Here is a 17,616-nt window from a genome sequence, read left to right on the forward strand (position 1 = left end):
AACCATTTGCTTGTAGCAGCAGATATTTGCCAAAGGTCTGCCGCAGAACTGTTTGCCAGTAGTGGCAGATATTTACCAAAGGTTTGCCGCAGAACTGTTTGCCAGTAGTGGCAGATATTTGCCAAAGGTTTGCCACAGAACTGTTTGCCAGTAGTGGCAGATATTTGCCAAAGGTTCGCCACAGAACTGTTTGCCAGTAGTGGCAGATATTTGCCAAATAACTGTTTGCCAGTAGTTGCAGATATTTGCAAAAGATTCACCACAGAACTGTTTACTAGTGACCAGTTTGCGCTGCAAATAAACAGTTACTTTACAAAACCTAGAGTTCTGGCATACATGCTGCAAATTTGCTACTCGTTATTTTCACATGTATACGAGCTTTGCGCAAAACTCTTAATTCAGAGCATAACACCTCTGGCAATAAATTTGTGGCAAATTGCAAAGCTCCTTTGCATTTGAAAATGAGTGGCAAATTTGTTGCATATTGGACAGAACTTTTTATTTTTGAGAGGGTTTTTGCAAGGGAAATTCTAAAAAATAAAAACAATAAGTGGTGGTGTTGTAGTTCAGAGAATTAATGCACAACCTCAAGACTGATTTTATTTTATTACAAAATGTAATTCTCTTACAAAAGGTAAATTAACATTCCAAAGCCCTATATTTTAATAATCTAAAAAACACAAGTAAACAAATAAATTTAGCAAATGAGACAGGAGGGCAGATGGACTTTCTAGGGTTCTTCATCCTCATCGCTGTCCCCGCTGTCACTGTCTCTGCCCGGATGTTCAGGCATTTTAGCATGCTCTTCAGTCTCCTCCTCCTCATCACTGCGGTCCTGCTTTATCTTCTTCTCACCCTCCTCTTCCCCAGCACCAGCCGTCTGCTCACTCTGACTCTGAGTCTCAGCACTCCCATCATCAGCCTGCATGGGCTCCTCAGCCTTCCGCACCTGACGAGGGGGATTCAGCAGGTGCTGCTGCAGGCAGAAAAACAGTATGATGATGTCATGCATCAATGAGTACAGTGACCCCAAAAAGGTATTTGAACATTTAAGTAACACTTAATAATAAGCCCATACGCAATCCTTTAGTTTTAAACGTTGCCCACCAAACATCTACTCAGTTTACTTACATAAAACAAGACTTGAACTACACACAGATAACTAATATTGGCATTATATTCATGCTCCCCCAGCTGAGCCTGGTTTCTCCCAAGGTTTTTTCTTCAATAACTAACATCTTATGGAGTTTTGTGTTCCTAGCCACAGTCGTCTTCGGCTTGCTCACTGGGGGTCTAAATACAAATAATATTTAAGGAATTATTTTCAATCGTGTTATTAATTTAAACCACACACTTTAGGCATCACTGCATAATTTTCTGTAAAGCTGCTTTGAAACAATGAGTGTTGTGAAAAGAGCTATACAAATCAAATTGATTTGACTTAAAAATGTAGGAATGCCATTACACCAAAATATCAAAGAACGATTCATTTATTTAAAAGAAAGCAAGCACAAGCTAATTTCCAAGCATAGTATTTACATCAAGTTTATGATAAAGTTGAAAATGAAGACATTTGTGTTTATCAAATGTTAGTGGAACATGTTGATAGCCAATGTGCTATACTCCACTTGTGGTTACACTTTGCTAGGACACCTGTATGAACTTGAGGGGAACTGACTTCATTCATCCACTAAAAACAATCTTGACAACAGTTGTTTAAAATGTATTTTAAAAATGACCGAGAAAAATTAAATAAGTTCACAGCATACCACAACACCTCATCACCATATGTTATTGTGCGTGTGTGCTAAGAGCAGTGGGCCGCACAAGCTGTGTGAGTGAGGAGTGCAGCTCAATATTCTAAACTTTTGACATTTTAATCTGGTGTGATGGGGATGAAAGTGTCTGAAGCTCCAAACTCAACACGTCAAACCACAATGAGCAGCCTTCAAAATGTCATGCTCATGGTTTTTAACTTAATCAATATGAAATCAAAATGGACCCTGTATACTGTTAAAGGAACAGTTCACCCAAAAAATTTTATTTTCTCATGATTTACTCGCTTCAGCCATCCCAGATGTGTGTGACTTTCCTTCTTCAGCAGAACCGAAATGAATATTTTTATAAGCACATTTCAGCTCTGTTTGTCCATCGAATGCAAGTGAATGGGTGCCATGAGGCTGCTGGCAGTTTGATGGTCCAAAAGTCATATTTAGGCAGCATAAAAGTAATCCACACGACTCCAGTCGATCAACGAATGTCTTCTGAAGCAATTCGATAGGTTTGTGTAAAAAATAAAACTTTAACCTTTTCTCCCCAATTTGGAATGGCCAATTCCCAATGCGCTTTAAGTCCTCGTGGTGGTGTAGTGACTCGCCTCAATCCGGGTGGCGGAGGACGAATCTCAGTTGCCTCCGCGTCCGAGACGTCAATCTGTGCATCTTATTACGTGGCTTGTTGAGCGCGTTACCGCGGAGACATAGCGTGTGGAGCTTCACGCTATTCTCCGCGGCATCCACATACAACTCACCACGCGCCCCACCGAGAGCGAGAACCACATTATAGCGACCACGAGGAGGTTAACCCAACGTGACTCTACCCACCCTAGCAACCGGGCCAACTGGTTGCTTAGGAAGCCTGACTGGAGTCACTCAGCACGCCCTGGATTCGAACTTGCGACTCCAGGTGTGGTAGTCAGCGTCTTTACTTGCTGAGCTACCCAGGCCCCAAAACTTTATTAACTTTTAAAAAATGCTCCCTGCCATCAGTCGACGCATCACGGAGCTGATGCGTGACATATGCATACTTACACAAGCGCAATGCCGCGTTCACGCGAGAAGTCGGAAGGGCGTGCTTTGTATAAAACAGAGAAACGAACGCCACGCAATAGTTAGGTCATTTCAAACAGAAATACAGCGGTGGGCGGAAGCAACGATTTAAAGTTTAAAACATTATAATTATAGATTTTTTTATTTATTATTTTTTTATTTTTCCCCTTTTTCTACCAATTTGGAATGCCCAATTCCCAATGCGATTATAAGTCCTCGTGGTCACGTAGTGATTCGCCTCAGTCCGGGTGGCGGAGGACGAATCCCAGTTGCCTCCGTATCTGAGATCGTCAACCCATGCATCTTATCAAATGCCTTGTTGTGCGCGTTGCCACGGAGACATAGTGCGTGTGGAGGCTTCATGCCATCCACCGCGGCAACCACGCTCAACTCACCACGTGCCCCACCGAGAACGAACCACATTATAGCAACCACGAGGAGTTTACCCCATGTGACTCTACCCTCCCTAGCAACCGGGCCAATTTGGTTGCTTAGGAGACCTGACTGGAGTCACTCAGCACGCCCTGGATTCAAGCTAACAAGCTAGCGAACTCCAGCGTATTTTACCACTGAGCTACCCAGGCCCCCATTATCGATTTTCTTTTTAACACAAACTATCAATTTGCTTCAGAAGACATTAACTGATCGACTGGAGTCATGTGGATTACTTTTATGCTGCCTAAATATCCCTTTTGGACCGTCAAACAGCCAGCAGTTTCACGGCACCCATTCACTTGCATTGTATGAACAAACAGAGCTGAAATGTGCTTATAAAAATCTTCATTTTGGTTCTTCTGAAGAAGGAAAGTCATACACATCTGGGATGGCTTAAAGGTGAGTAAATCATGACAGAATTACCATTTTTGGGTGAACTAATCCTTTAATTCATATTCCTGGTCTTAGTATGAACGATTTATCCTTTCATGTTATTCCAAATAATTTTTTTTGGTCTTCATACTCTTTAACCCTTCTGCGCAGTTGGCAATTAAGTAACACTGTAGCACTTAAAGGGTCAAATTGACCTGACTCATTAAATCACAGTTCAGCAGTCACAATTTGCACATTAACTGAGCAACTGAACAATTTAGAAATGGCGATGTTTATTATACAATTTCTCTGTATGTAGCTGTCAAACCACAAAATTATATACTTGTAACTGAAAATACATTGGGTAGGCTATATGAAAGATGCATGTTCACAATAGATCATCAAGTGATGGCTAGATTAAATAATCTTTGTCCTTTAATAATGATTTGGGTCGAACTTAATGGAAAACTATGCTCGTTGCACTCTGTGGCTCCGTGAGCATTGGCGTTGTGTGCGTACCTTTTGTAGAAAATAGTTTTAGAACGCGCCATGTCGTCCGCTAGACGCGTCCGGTGTGTGACCCCCTTTAATTTACCCTGCCGCTCATACTTTACCAAAGTTGTGTTGAGAAACATGTCTGAAGAGACAAAGACTATTGTGCAACGAGCAGCCCTATTTATAGTATATCTGAAAATATTATCGGGAAAATCTTCTGATTATCGATGCATGAAAAAGGCATTGATCTTAAGCCTAGTATTTATGTGTGTACGTGTGTGTTTGTGGATGGGTGGGTAGGTGTATGTGGGCCAGGTTTTGTCTGAAAAACACACACGCACAAACATTTGTTTCCATTTTTTCCCCCATTCGTTTCCATTGTTTTTATATTGAGCTAATAACAATTTATGTATGTATGCGTGTTGGTTTGCATGTGTGTGCTTTGGGTGGGTGGGTGTTCCCATCATGGTCAATATATCATACTGATATTGGTTTCTATTGCTTTTAAACAGTTCTAGGCTCTGGTGTCATTTTGACACTGCATTTCAATTTTAAAATACAAGTTTTCAGGCATGTTACAGCTTTCTCTTTATATGAACTGGGTCAAATTGTCCCATAACAACTTCTTTACTATTTTTATAGCAACGTTTATTACATTGATGTAAATCTGTTTTAAAAATGTAAATGGGTCAAACTGACCCGGAACTGCATTCTAAGGTTAATCAAAATGTAATAACTACTCTTTCACTTTTTTCTTTATGACGACATTACCATAAATACATTTTGTAATACGCTTTGCAAGCTAAGCCAGTGTGCTGGATTTGTTCTTTTTTCTTGACTTAGCTACAGCTTGTGTCCTACGCACCTATCAATTACTTTTCAGGTGTGTGAGGTTAGTTGTTCATTGATCTTTATGATGACATCAATTAAGCCTCGGGCTATTGGATGTTGTTAACCAAAAAACAAACAGCTCCTTAGGCATTATTGTTGCAAATTCAGTCTGGCTCCATCCAGGTACTGAACGGCCCCTTTTCACAATCCAATCTATTACTGATGGGGGGGGGAATCAAGTCCCACCCTACATTTGTTTCTCGTTGAAAATCCCATTTCACTCAGACATATGTCACTTGAGATCCAAACAGCAATTTATGTCAATTTTAACAATGTGCACAACTAACACATTAAACCTGAAACATCAGAAATGTCTCTGAATAAATGGGATTTAAGGCACACTCACTTGTCTGTACTGCTGTGTATTCTGAATCATGTGCATGTACATGTTATACACCAGATTTGCCATCTCCGGCATGTCCTTAACCACCTGATCCGGCTGGGTGGAACGCTGCTCCGTCTACATGACAGAAAGACAAAGGCAGAGAGAGAGAGAGAGAGAGAGAGAGAGAGAGAGAGAGAGAGAGAGGCATGTATCAGCACATTTTTCCAGGAAAAAATGTTGCCGTTTAGTTACAAGGCTGAAATTTAAAACGATGCTCTGACCTGTCAGTATATTTTGTCTGATAAACGGAGAAAAGGAGAGAGAGAAATAAATCTACTGATATAAGAGAGTTTGTAAAATAAAATCAAGAAACAGATGTCTTCCACATCGTAATACCCTTGTTATAAACCTAGAAGGGAGTAGAGAACCAAAAAATGAAAAATTCTGTTGTTCCAAAGCGGTATGACTTATTCCATGGCAAATAAATGAGATGTTAGGCAGAATGTTTATGCTGCTCCAAAAATGACAATAAAGTACCATGAAAAATTATTAAGTAATCGACCTGACTTGCTATATGAAGTCATAATATCTGTGTGTGAGGAACAGACCGAAATTGTATATTTACTATCTTCCATTTGGCTGTAACTCACAAATGTAATTTGCACTTTAGCGTACTCAAACTAACGGCATCAAAATCACTCCATGACACGCACGAACCAATAATGTTTGGCATCACTAGACCTGTCGTGATTATTATTATTTTTTTTTCTCCCAATTTGGAATGGCCAATTCCCAAAGTGCTTTTAAGTCCTCGTGGTCACGTAGTGATTCGCCTCAGTCCGGGTGGCGGAGGACGAATTCCAGTTGCCTCCGCGTCCGAGATAGTCAACCCGCGCATCTTATCACGTGGCTTGTTGAGCGCGTTGCCACGGAGACATAACGCGTGTGGAGGCTTCACGCCACCCACCGTGGCATCCACGCCTAACTCACCATGCGCCCCACCGAGAACGAACCACATTATAGCGACCACGAGGAGGTTACCCCATGTGACTCTACCCTCCCTAGCAACCTGGCCAATTTGGTTGCTTAGGAGACCTGGCTGGAGTCACTCGGCACGCCCTGGGATTCGAACTAGCGAACTCCAGGGGTGGTAGCCAGCGTATTTACCACTTGTTCTAACCATGGTTATTTGAGATAACCCCGATTATCGTGCACTTTAAATTCCAATCAATCACATTTACACAAAGGTGTGTTCGAGTATCTCATTCAATTGAACTCCGACCGTCCAACTGAACCACTTTCACTCTAATTTAATGATTGTGTAATGGAAAATGTTATTTGTCATTGTGGGTTCATACATGCAGTGTTAATGACACACAGTGACACAGAGGAGCCCTGTGTCATGCCCAAGATGTAGTTGACCAAAAAGAGAGACAGATATTTTAAGTACTTTGAAATATTTTGATATTTTAAATATAATTTTTAATGTCATTCATAAGTTTATAAAGCTTTAAAAGGAAATCATATAGAAGTTAAATATGAATAAATGACTTCTTAAGGTTTATGAAGTACACATACACCTATGACAAAAGCATTACAATTAATCATCATAATTGTGAAAGCCCTAAAACAAACAATTAATCGTCATAATCGCAATTATTTGTTTGACGATTAATCACCAGCCAAATTTCATAATTGTGACAGCCCAAGGCATCACTGCCATCAAAACTGTCACGATGTGTCTTGTTTAGCTTTGGGATCGATGCCTTTTTCACGCATCGATAATTGGAAGATATTCCAGATGATTATCAATATATATCGATTTTTTCCCCCCAGATATAAATAGAGCTGCTTGTTCTCTTCAGACATATTTCTCAACACAACACCGGACGACATGGTGCATTTTAAAATTCAAAACAATTATTTATTTTCTACAAAAGGTACGCACACATCGCCAACGCTCACGGAGCCACAGAGTGCAACTCGCATAGTTTTCCATTAAATTCGACCCAAATCATTAATAAAGGTCAAAGAGTATTTACTCTAGCCATCACTGGATGATCTATTGTGAACATGCATCTTTCATATAACTTACACAATGCATTTTCAGTAACAAGTATATCGTTTTGTGGTTTGACAGCTTGAAAGACCTATTCATGGCTACATACAGAGAAACTGCATAATAAATGTCACATAGTTTCACACTAACCTGCAAAATCAATGTCACTTTGGTCATTTTCAAAGAAGTACAAAAACATGTACTCCCTAGATGACATCCCTAGTCTTGATACATCACGTTTGAATATGCTTTTATGGTGTTTTTTTTTTTGTCTATTTTGGAGCTTGAAAAATCTGTTTAAAACGATGTACAATCACTTGAAAACCCTCTAGTCAGATCTATGTCCCAGAAAACGCGGTTTTATTCTACATGGGACGGATTGCCTTGTCATGGTGGCAGTAATGCTAAGATCACATGACCAGCTGCATACTACTCACTTGTCTCACTTATATATCTGCTGCTATTATTAGACACTTTCACATTAAAAAAAAAAAATTGTATAAACTCTGTGAATAGGGCATTTCTCCAACCAGGGTTCATACAGAAATCACTGAATGAAAATCAGAACTTTTTCCAGCACAATTTTTCTATTTTCAAGGACGTCATAGAAGTGAGAAAACAGGAGCTTTTCAACTTGAATTACGAGTGATCAGAAAGGTATTTACAATTCGGAAATTTGTAATTGCAGTAATTCCAACACTGCGTGAAACAGACCACTATCAAATGAAAAGCCTAAAGGATGTAACCAGCCAAGAAAAGTAACACTATAAATGTAAAGTATGTGAACGTTCACATAATCACATTTTTAATTTTTAAAAGTGTATAAATTCCATATTCTATCAACTAAAGTCATGCAATTGAATATATGGTATAACAATGATATGAGCTGTTACTGTTTGAAATAATTTGTACAATTTATCAGAGTATATATAAATATGTAGTGCTTAACAGTATTGTCTCTTTAAAGTGTTTTGATTAAATGCACATTAATGAGAGTCATCTCATGGTTTCTTTACCCCACCTGTGCAATGTGCGATTAATGTTTCTTTTTACTTTTTGATCAACAACTGAGTGTAAAGAACAGAAAGAATATTAAAAGACGTTTGTGTGTGGATCTTATCTTTAAATAGACAGTTACACTCATGCGACAACACGCAACTAAAGAATCTCGGTGCTAAACTTCTTTGCCATTACACAACTCAATCAATGTGAACATTTACTAGCCCGTGGCTCATTTTTTAGTCGCTTAACATGCAATTTGGTCGCATATGCAACTGATTTACTTGCATTGTAGAGGGTTGTGTATCTACCTCGACATTCACAGAAGAGCAGGATCTTTGTTTTTACCCGCCCCTAAACATCATGTAAAAAAACAAAGCGGTTTTTCAAAGTGGTCGATCACTTTTCAAGTCGGTCAGAGGTCCCTTTTTGGGTACTGTGTGCAGGGGATATCGGAAACATCAAGGATGTGTGGAAAATTTATATTTGTTATACATGATAACTGCATAAAAATTTAATTTCAAGCACTTTTGTGCACTTTTTTGACAAAACAAGCTGATTTTCCAGGTTTTCCTGTTCTTACATTTCTAAAAGCTAAGAGAAAGAAAGTCATACTGGTTTGGAACAACAAAAACGATGACAGATTTTTTTCAAGACTAAGGGAGTGTAAAAATCAAAGCGATGCCCAAATGGTGTATGACACTGTGTAATCATGTAAAACAGACACTGAATGTGTCAGAATGACAGCAGTACTCACAGAGGTGTAGCACTCATGCGGTCTGATGTGCAGCTGCAGTGGTCGAGCGGTCAGCTGGTTAAAGGCCGGTGTCAGCTCGAAGCAGTTCTGGAAAAGGGATACTCGTGCAAATATATAGAGCCCGAGTCTCGAACGGGACATGGCCACTACCAGACGCCGCACATCTCTACAAACACAGTGACATGGACAGAGCAGGAAGAGGTAAAGAAAAAGAGAGAAGAAAAGAGGAAGTGGGGAAAGAGAAAAGACAAATGATATCAATTACTTCCCAGTTTCAATCACCAGACATTTGACTATCAGCATAAAGTTGCTTTTCCGCCCACTTAAACAGGAAGAGACTGACATTTTTTAAATTTACATGATATTGCTACGGCAATAACATCCACGAATTAAAGCTGTAAAAACAATGATAATTGATGAAAATAATAATAATGACAGATGTTACTGAGAGGGGTTAGTGTACTATGCAAATAGGAGCGCTCACCTCAAGTGTCCCACAGCTTTAGTACGGACAAGAGAGAGGATGATGTAATCGTTCTGTTGACCCTGGAACCTGTCTACTGTCGTCACCTACAAGACACCAGGCAGTTTTAAAAGTAGGCCGTTGCTTAAAAGAAATCACATTCTTGAAAATCACCCTGTCCAGACATTTACAGTTGAAGTCAGAAATGTACATACACTTAGGTTGAAGTCATTAAAACTAATTTTTTAACCACTCCACAGATTTAATATTAGCAAACTATAGTTTTGGAAAGTCGTTTCGGACATCTACTTTGTGCATGACATGAGTAATTTTTCCAACAATTGTTTACAGACAGATTGTTTCACTTTTAATTGACTATATCACAATTCCAGTGGGTCAGAAGTTTACATACACTAAGTTAACTGTGCCTTTAAGCAGCTTGGAAAATTCCAGAAAATGATGTCAAGCCTTTAGACAATTAGCCAAATTAGCTTCTGATAGGAGGTGTACTGAATTGAAGGTGTACCTGTGGATGTATTTTAAGGCCTACCTTCAAACTCAGTGTCTCTTTGCTTGACATCATGGGAAAACCAAAAGAAATCAGCCAAGACCTCAGAAAAACAAACTGTGGACCTCCACAAGTCTGGTTCATCCTTGGGAGCAATTTCCAAATGCCTGAAGGTACCATGTTTATCTATACAAACAACAGTACGCAAGTATAAACACCATGGGACCACGCAGCCATCACACCACTCAGGAAGGAGATGCATCGGTCTCCAAGAGATGAACATAGTTTGGTGCAAAAAGTGCAAATCAATCCCAGAACAACATCAAAGGACCTTGTGAAGATGCTGGAGGACACAGGTAGACAAGTATCTATATCCACAGTAAAACGAGTCCTATATCGACACAACCTGAAAGGATGCTCAGCAAGGAAGAAGCCACTGCTCCAAAACTGCCATAAAAAAGCAAGACTACAGTTTGCAAATGCACATGGGGACAAAGATCTTACATTTGGAGAAATGTCCTCTGGTCTGATGAAACAAAAATTTAACTGTTTGGCCATAATGACCATTGTTATGTTTTGGAGGAAAAAGGGTGAGGCTTGCAAGCCGAAGATCACCATCCCAACCGTGAAGCATGGGGGTGGCAGCATCATGTTGTGGGGGTACTTTGCTGCAGGAGGTACTGGTGCACTTAACAAAACAGATTGCATCATGAAGAAGGAAAATGATGTGGATATATTGAAGCAACATCTCAAGACATCAGCCAGGAAGTTAAAGCTCAGTCACAAATGGGTTTTCCAAATGGACAATGACCCAAAGCATACCTCCAAAGTTGTGGCAAAATGGCTTAAGGACAACAAAGTCAAGGTATTGGAGTGGCCATCACAAAGCCCTAACCTCAATCCGATAGAAAATTTGTGGGCAGAACTGAAAAGCATGTGCGAGCAAGGAGGCCTACAAACCTGACTCAGTTACACCAGTTCTGTCTGGAGGAATGGGCCAAAATTCCAGCAACTAAATGTGAGAAGCTTGTGGAAGGCTACCCAAAACATTTGACCCAAGTTAAACAATTTAAAGGCAATGCTACCAAATACTAACAAAGTGTATGTAAACTTCTGACCCACTGCGAATGTGATGAAAGAAATAAAAGCTGAAAGAAATAATTCTCTCTACTATTATTCTGACATTTCACATTCTTAAAATAAAGTAGTGATCCTAACTGACCTAAGACAGGGAATGCTTTCTACAATTAAATGTCACGAATTGTGAGAAACTGAGTTTAAATGTATTTGGCTAAGGTGAATGTAAACTTCTGACTTCAACTGTATATACTACCATGATGTATACTTACAACCCTTCTTTACAAATGCACTTTATAATCTAAGAATGATGGAATCGTCGGTTAATTTTCTGGGCAGCTAGTCGACTAGTAAAAATTAGTAGTCGTGCAAGCCCTAATAGCAGGTAGTGTGATGTCATACTGTACACATCTGATAGTCATTATAATTCTGCTCTTCCTCAGGTTCAGTTACTGGAGCGCTGCCTCTCAGCAGATGGTTTTCAATGAGAAATTTATCAGCGAGTCTCGAGGAGTGTGGACACATGCTCTTTTCCCGTTTCACACATGATGTGCATACTAAAGTGAGAGTGGCCCATTTCTGCAGTGAAATGTTAAATGCTAATAAGGGACTGAACTGTCCCCAACCAGATCATCCAGTTAAACCCTGCAAAGCCCCTTACATACAAATGAGCGTGACACTGACTGGTCTCACACCCCTTTCTACAACATATTATCAGTCTTATTCAGCTGTTGTCTTTAGGGTAAGACCACCATCGTTTTACCATTGAGTTTGCATTATTGTATTTTCAGTCATACATGTTTGAAACAACATTGAACTATTTCTTTGGTTTTCTGAGTAGACCATGAAAAATGGTCTTCATTATTTCTCCTAGTGCTGATGAAGTTATTTTTTGCAGTGAAAATGGCTGCAGTCATCTGTCGTCTATTTAAAGGAATAGTATTTTATTGAACTCTCAGCCGACAGAAGCCGCTCAGGGTTAAATTTGCTTTGCTTTAGCTATTCTGACATCCTGTTAGCAAAGCTTTAACCAGTAGGACCTGTAGAGGCTTCAGTAAGTTTTTCTGCCAGTCATACTGAAACAGCAGCAAAATGAAACCTGCTCACTGCTGCAAAAGTCACAATAGTGGCTGCTGGGCAGAAAATTATGTGCAGCAAAGAGCAATGTAATTAAGATCATAGGGCAGTGTGATACACGACAAATTATACACTCACACACTAATCAAATACCACTGCAGTTGAGGTCCATCCAAAGGAAGATACATCAGCATGAAACACTATCATGGGCAATGTTTGGAAAAGCATACTAACATGCTACTCTCACTATTTCTGCAGTATATATAGTCTGCATTCTGTGCATTTTCTGTAAAGAGCCACAACATTTGTTGAAATTTGCAAATGCAAGTGTGATGAATTTGGGGTTCAAAAATTTGAGTCTATTCAAAATATAAATTAAACCTGGAAATAAAGTTTTAGGATTTTGAAGGTGCAATTTACCGAAAAGGGCTAAATACTTGATTGGCTAGCAAAGCCATTGACCAGGAAAATAAAAAAATGGCACTCCATTTCAAAAAGGTTGCCGACCCCAGCTCTAGAGACTGTTGTGTGTGAAAATCCCAGGAGATCAGCAGTTACAGAAATACTCAAACCAGCCCATCTGGCACCAACATTCATGTCACGCTCCAAATCACTGAGATCACATTTTTCCCCTTTCTGATGGTTGATGTGAACATTAACTGATGAATGATTTTATACATTACACTACTGCCACACAATTGGCTGATTAGATAATAAGCATGAATAAGCAGGTGTTCCTAATAAAGTGGCTGGTGAGTATATAGAACATCCAGCATGACTTACAGGTGCATCTCAATAAATTAGAGTGTCGTGGAAAAGTTCATTTATTTCAGTAATTCAACTCAAATTATGAAACTCGTGTATTAAATAAATTCAATGTACACAGACTGAAGTAGTTTATGTCTTTGGTTCTTTTAATTGTGATGATTTTGGCTCACATTTAACAAAAACCCACCAATTCACTATCTCAAAAAATTAGAATATAGTGACATGCCAATCAGCTAATCAACTCAAAACACCTGCAAAGATTTCCTAAGCCTTCAAAACGGTCTCTCAGTTTGGTTCACTAGGCTACACAGTCATGGGGAAGACTGCTGATCTGACAGTTGTCCAGAAGACAATCATTGACACCCCTCACAAGGAGGGTAAGCCACAAACATTCATTGCCAAAGAAGCTGGCTGTTCACAGAGTGCTGTATCCAAGCATGTTAACAGAAAGTTGAGTGGAAGGAAAAAGTGTGGAAGAAAAGATGCACAACCAACCGAGAGAACCGCAGCCTTATGAGGGTTGTCAAGCAAAATCGATTCAAGAATTTGGGTGAACTTCACAAGGAATGGACTGATGCTGGGGTCAAGGCATCAAGAGCCACCACACACAGATGTGTCAAGGAATTTGGCTACAGTTGTCATATTCCTCTTGTTAAGCCACTCCTGAACCACAGACAACGTCAGGGGCGTCTTACCTGGGCTAAGGAGAAGAATAACTGGACTGTTGCCCAGTGGTCCAAAGTCCTCTTTTCAGATGAGAGCAAGTTTTGTATTTCATTTGGAAACCAAGGTCCTAGAGTCTGGAGGAAGGGTGGAGAAGCTCATAGCCCAAGTTGCTTGAAGTCCAGTGTTAAGTTTCCACAGTCTGTGATGATTTGGGGTGCAATGTCATCTGCTGGTGTTGGTCCATTGTGTTTTTTGAAAACCAAAGTCACTGCACCTGTTTACCAAGAAATTTTGGAGCACTTCATGCTTCCTTCTGCTGACCAGCTTTTTAAAGATGCTGATTTCATTTTCCAGCAGGATTTGGCACCTGCCCACACTGCCAAAAGCACCAAAAGTTGGTTAAATGACCATGGTGTTGGTGTGCTTGACTGGCCAGCAAACTCACCAGACCTGAACCCCATAGAGAATCTATGGGGTATTGTCAAGAGGAAAATGAGAAACAAGAGACCAAAAAATGCAGATGAGCTGAAGGCCACTGTCAAAGAAACCTAGGCTTCCATACCACCTCGGCAGTGCCACAAACTGATCACCTCCATGCCACGCCAAATTGAGGCAGTAATTAAAGCAAAAGGAGCCCCTACCAAGTATTGAGTACATATACAGTAAATGAACATACTTTCCAGAAGGCCAACAATTCACTAAAAATGTTTTTTTTATTGGTCTTATGATGTATTATAATTTTTTGAGATAGTGAATTGGTGGGTTTTTGTTAAATGTGAGCCAAAATCATCACAATTAAAAGAACCAAAGACTTAAACTACTTCAGTCTGTGTGCATTGAATTTATTTAATACACGAGTTTCACAATTTGAGTTGAATTACTGAAATAAATGAACTTTTCCACGACATTCTAATTTATTGAGATGCACCTGTATGTCTTATAACCACTTAAAAATATCTTATGGATGTTTATAAGACATTGCATTTGTCACTTAAAGCATACCTATTATGTATATTACAAATATATCTAATACACTATATCTTCTGCAGATAAAACTGGATGTTGCTTGTGTTACAATGCATCATAATCTAAAGGTATAACTATGAATAGGTAAGTATTATAATTGTGGTTACAATTATTTATGAGAAGTTCTAACAGATTATAATGTGTATTATGAGACATTACTAATTCATTATAATGCCTTTACAATGCATTATAAATATGGGCTTCACAGAAGTGTTACCGACATTTTTTACTTTTTAAAAAAATAATAAAACAGCCAATTCCTTTGTCCTGTAATTAAGTAATTCTGCAAAATTACAACTAGATTAGAAATGATGGCAAATTAAAACATTTCCATCATAAGCATTTTTAATCTCCAGCGTGCTCTTCACTGACACTTTTGTCCACTTGGTTAACAAGTACACTAACTTCTGAAAAAACTTTATTAGGGGCAAATTGTATTTGGTGTGCTGGAAATGATGTCAAAACTGTGTGACAGTCGTAATTTTTGAAAAGCTGATAGAAATCATTTTAAATATTGAAATGGTTTGTGCTTATTTGTATTATTTGTTTAGATTTATTATAGTTTTAAACATTTAATAATATGTATTTTTATTTTGGATTTTTATAGTTTAATAATGAAAGTTTGAGTCTGGGACAAGGTTAAAACAATACACTCTATACATAAAAGGCTTATAAACTGTACCAAAAATAAATGATGAATGTCTGGCAAGTCAGTTTTGATGTGACCTTAATTTAATGGAATATTCCGGGTTCAATGCAAGTTAAGCTCAATAGACAGCATTTGTGGCGTTATGTAGATTACCCCTCGACCCTCCTTTTCAAAAATCGGGGTTACAGTGAGACATTTACAAAAGGAGAAAAGGAGGGACAAGTCGAAATAATTTTTTTGTGGTAATCAACATTATGCCACAAATGCTGTCAATTGAGCTCAACTTGTATTGAACCTGGAATATACCTTTAACAAAAAGAAAAAAGTTAAAATCTGTATGTTTTAATAAAAATCAAACCCCTGGGACGTGAAATTTCCCAAAGTTGAATAGAAACACCCTTTTATGTTCAACATTATAACAGGATGCCACTCACATGCAACATGATGACGTCATGAGACAACTATGTGCTTGAAACTTTATCGTGAAATGATGCCTACCGTTTCACATACCATTTTTTATTTTTATCCCCTTTTCTCCCCAATTTGGAATGCCCAATTCCCACTACCTAGTAGGTCCTCATGGTGGCGCGGTTACTCACCTCAATCCGGGTGGCGGAGGACAAGTCTCAGTTGCCTCCGCTTCTGAGACAGTCAGTCCGCGCATCTTATCATGTGACACGTTGTGCATGACACTGCGGAGACTCACAGCATATGGAAGCTCATGCTAATCTCTGCGAGCCATGCACAACTTACCACACGCCCCATTGAAAGCGAGAACCACTAATCGCGACCACGAGGAGGTTACCCCATGTGACTCTACCCTCCCTAGCAACCGGGCCAATTTGGTTGCTTAGGAGACCTGGCTGGAGTCACTCAGAACACCCTGAATTCGAACTCGTGACTCCAGGGGTGGTAGTCAGCGTCAGTGCTCGCTGAGCTACCCATGCCCCCCCCACATACTATTTTTAAAAGAACAGTAGTCTGCATACAGGGCAGCATTAATTAAGAAGTAAACTAGTATTCCATTCTGAACATAGTCAGTCTTTATGGGAGAGGTTTCACTTGTGAACTGTAGCGTCTGTCATGGAAACATCAAATATGGTTGTACTTACTTTATTGGGCTGCCCAAAGAATGAGTTGTTGGCACATCTCTGGTTGATGACATCACGGATGAGATGTTTCTGTCCGTTGTAAGTGGTGAGTATACTGATGCGCTCAGCGGGATATCCCAGCAGACGCATGTACATGTACAGAGCCACTGAATACTCCGCTTCTGCCAGATTCTACAGAAAGATTACAAAATACATTTTTAAGATTACATTTATTTGCATTGCAACATTATTTTCATAAAGTATTTTCAAACCACCCAGCTCAGAGGAGAATCACAACATCACAAACTTTGTTTTGAGGCAAAAAATGTATTTGAAAATTGAACAAAGACAAAGATACAAGACTGTGTATTTATCGTCTTTCATGAGGACACGGACTACCATCCCATGAAGCATTGCGAATGATGTTATTGAATAAAAAACGATGCGAACATATAAAACTATTGATTTCAGGTTGATTATATGTATAGAAACAATATATTTGACATTTATTGCAAAATATTCTGATATGTACAAATATATAAATAATTTAAGTGTGAAGGGAGACCAACTCGATTTCATCATTCACAGTGCGTCAAGGGAGCGCGTGGTCAATCCGAGGCACGTTTCGCAGGTTTTGTTGGCCGCAGTTCTCTGATTGGTGGATCTTTCTCTGCTGTATCATGGGTAATGTAGTTGTTTACCATAAATTCCGCTATCAAACACGATTTTTAAACAATGAAGTTCAGATAACGCAGACGGATGGCTTTTACAGAAGCATACCATTGATGAACAACCTCGTAGCTCACGGTAGGTCTGTCTTTAAAGTTTTATAAGTTATCGTTGAAAATCAATTCATCTATGAGATAAATGAATGGGATTTTTACTTCCAGAGCCAGACTGTTGCATTCTATTAAGCATTATATAACCAGAACAGCACCAACACTAACCAAACTAACTGATCATGATTAGCTTTACTGATTTCAGGCTGAAGCTGCTTGAACAATCCTGAGCACTTTACTAGACAACAAGTCAATATTGCAACATAAACCAATTAAACACGCCTGGAGCATCAGGAAACAGCCAGCAGTGCCAGACAAACATGCAATTGTGACTATGATACAGATGGAAAA

The 17,616-nt window shown here is 39.2% G+C and overlaps 1 protein-coding gene across 2 annotated transcripts in view; it reads right to left on the bottom strand.

Moving 5' to 3' along the window:
• Positions 1 to 587: 587 nt before the first annotated feature.
• Positions 588 to 17,616, bottom strand: part of aqr (aquarius intron-binding spliceosomal factor) — an 87,805-nt gene continuing 70,776 nt past the window's right edge. For both annotated transcript variants that reach the window (XM_051723163.1, XM_051723164.1), the window contains exons 31-35: positions 16,508 to 16,678; positions 9,646 to 9,731; positions 9,162 to 9,327; positions 5,368 to 5,481; positions 588 to 976 (exon numbers count right to left, since the gene is read on the bottom strand). In XM_051723163.1, coding sequence (XP_051579123.1) covers positions 731 to 976; positions 5,368 to 5,481; positions 9,162 to 9,327; positions 9,646 to 9,731; positions 16,508 to 16,678 — 783 coding nt within the window. In that variant the 3' untranslated portion in view covers positions 588 to 730. The remainder of the gene's footprint in view (positions 977 to 5,367; positions 5,482 to 9,161; positions 9,328 to 9,645; positions 9,732 to 16,507; positions 16,679 to 17,616) is intronic.

The sequence above is a fragment of the Myxocyprinus asiaticus genome, chromosome 17 (assembly GCF_019703515.2).
Source record: "Myxocyprinus asiaticus isolate MX2 ecotype Aquarium Trade chromosome 17, UBuf_Myxa_2, whole genome shotgun sequence".
Taxonomy (NCBI): domain Eukaryota; kingdom Metazoa; phylum Chordata; class Actinopteri; order Cypriniformes; family Catostomidae; genus Myxocyprinus; species Myxocyprinus asiaticus.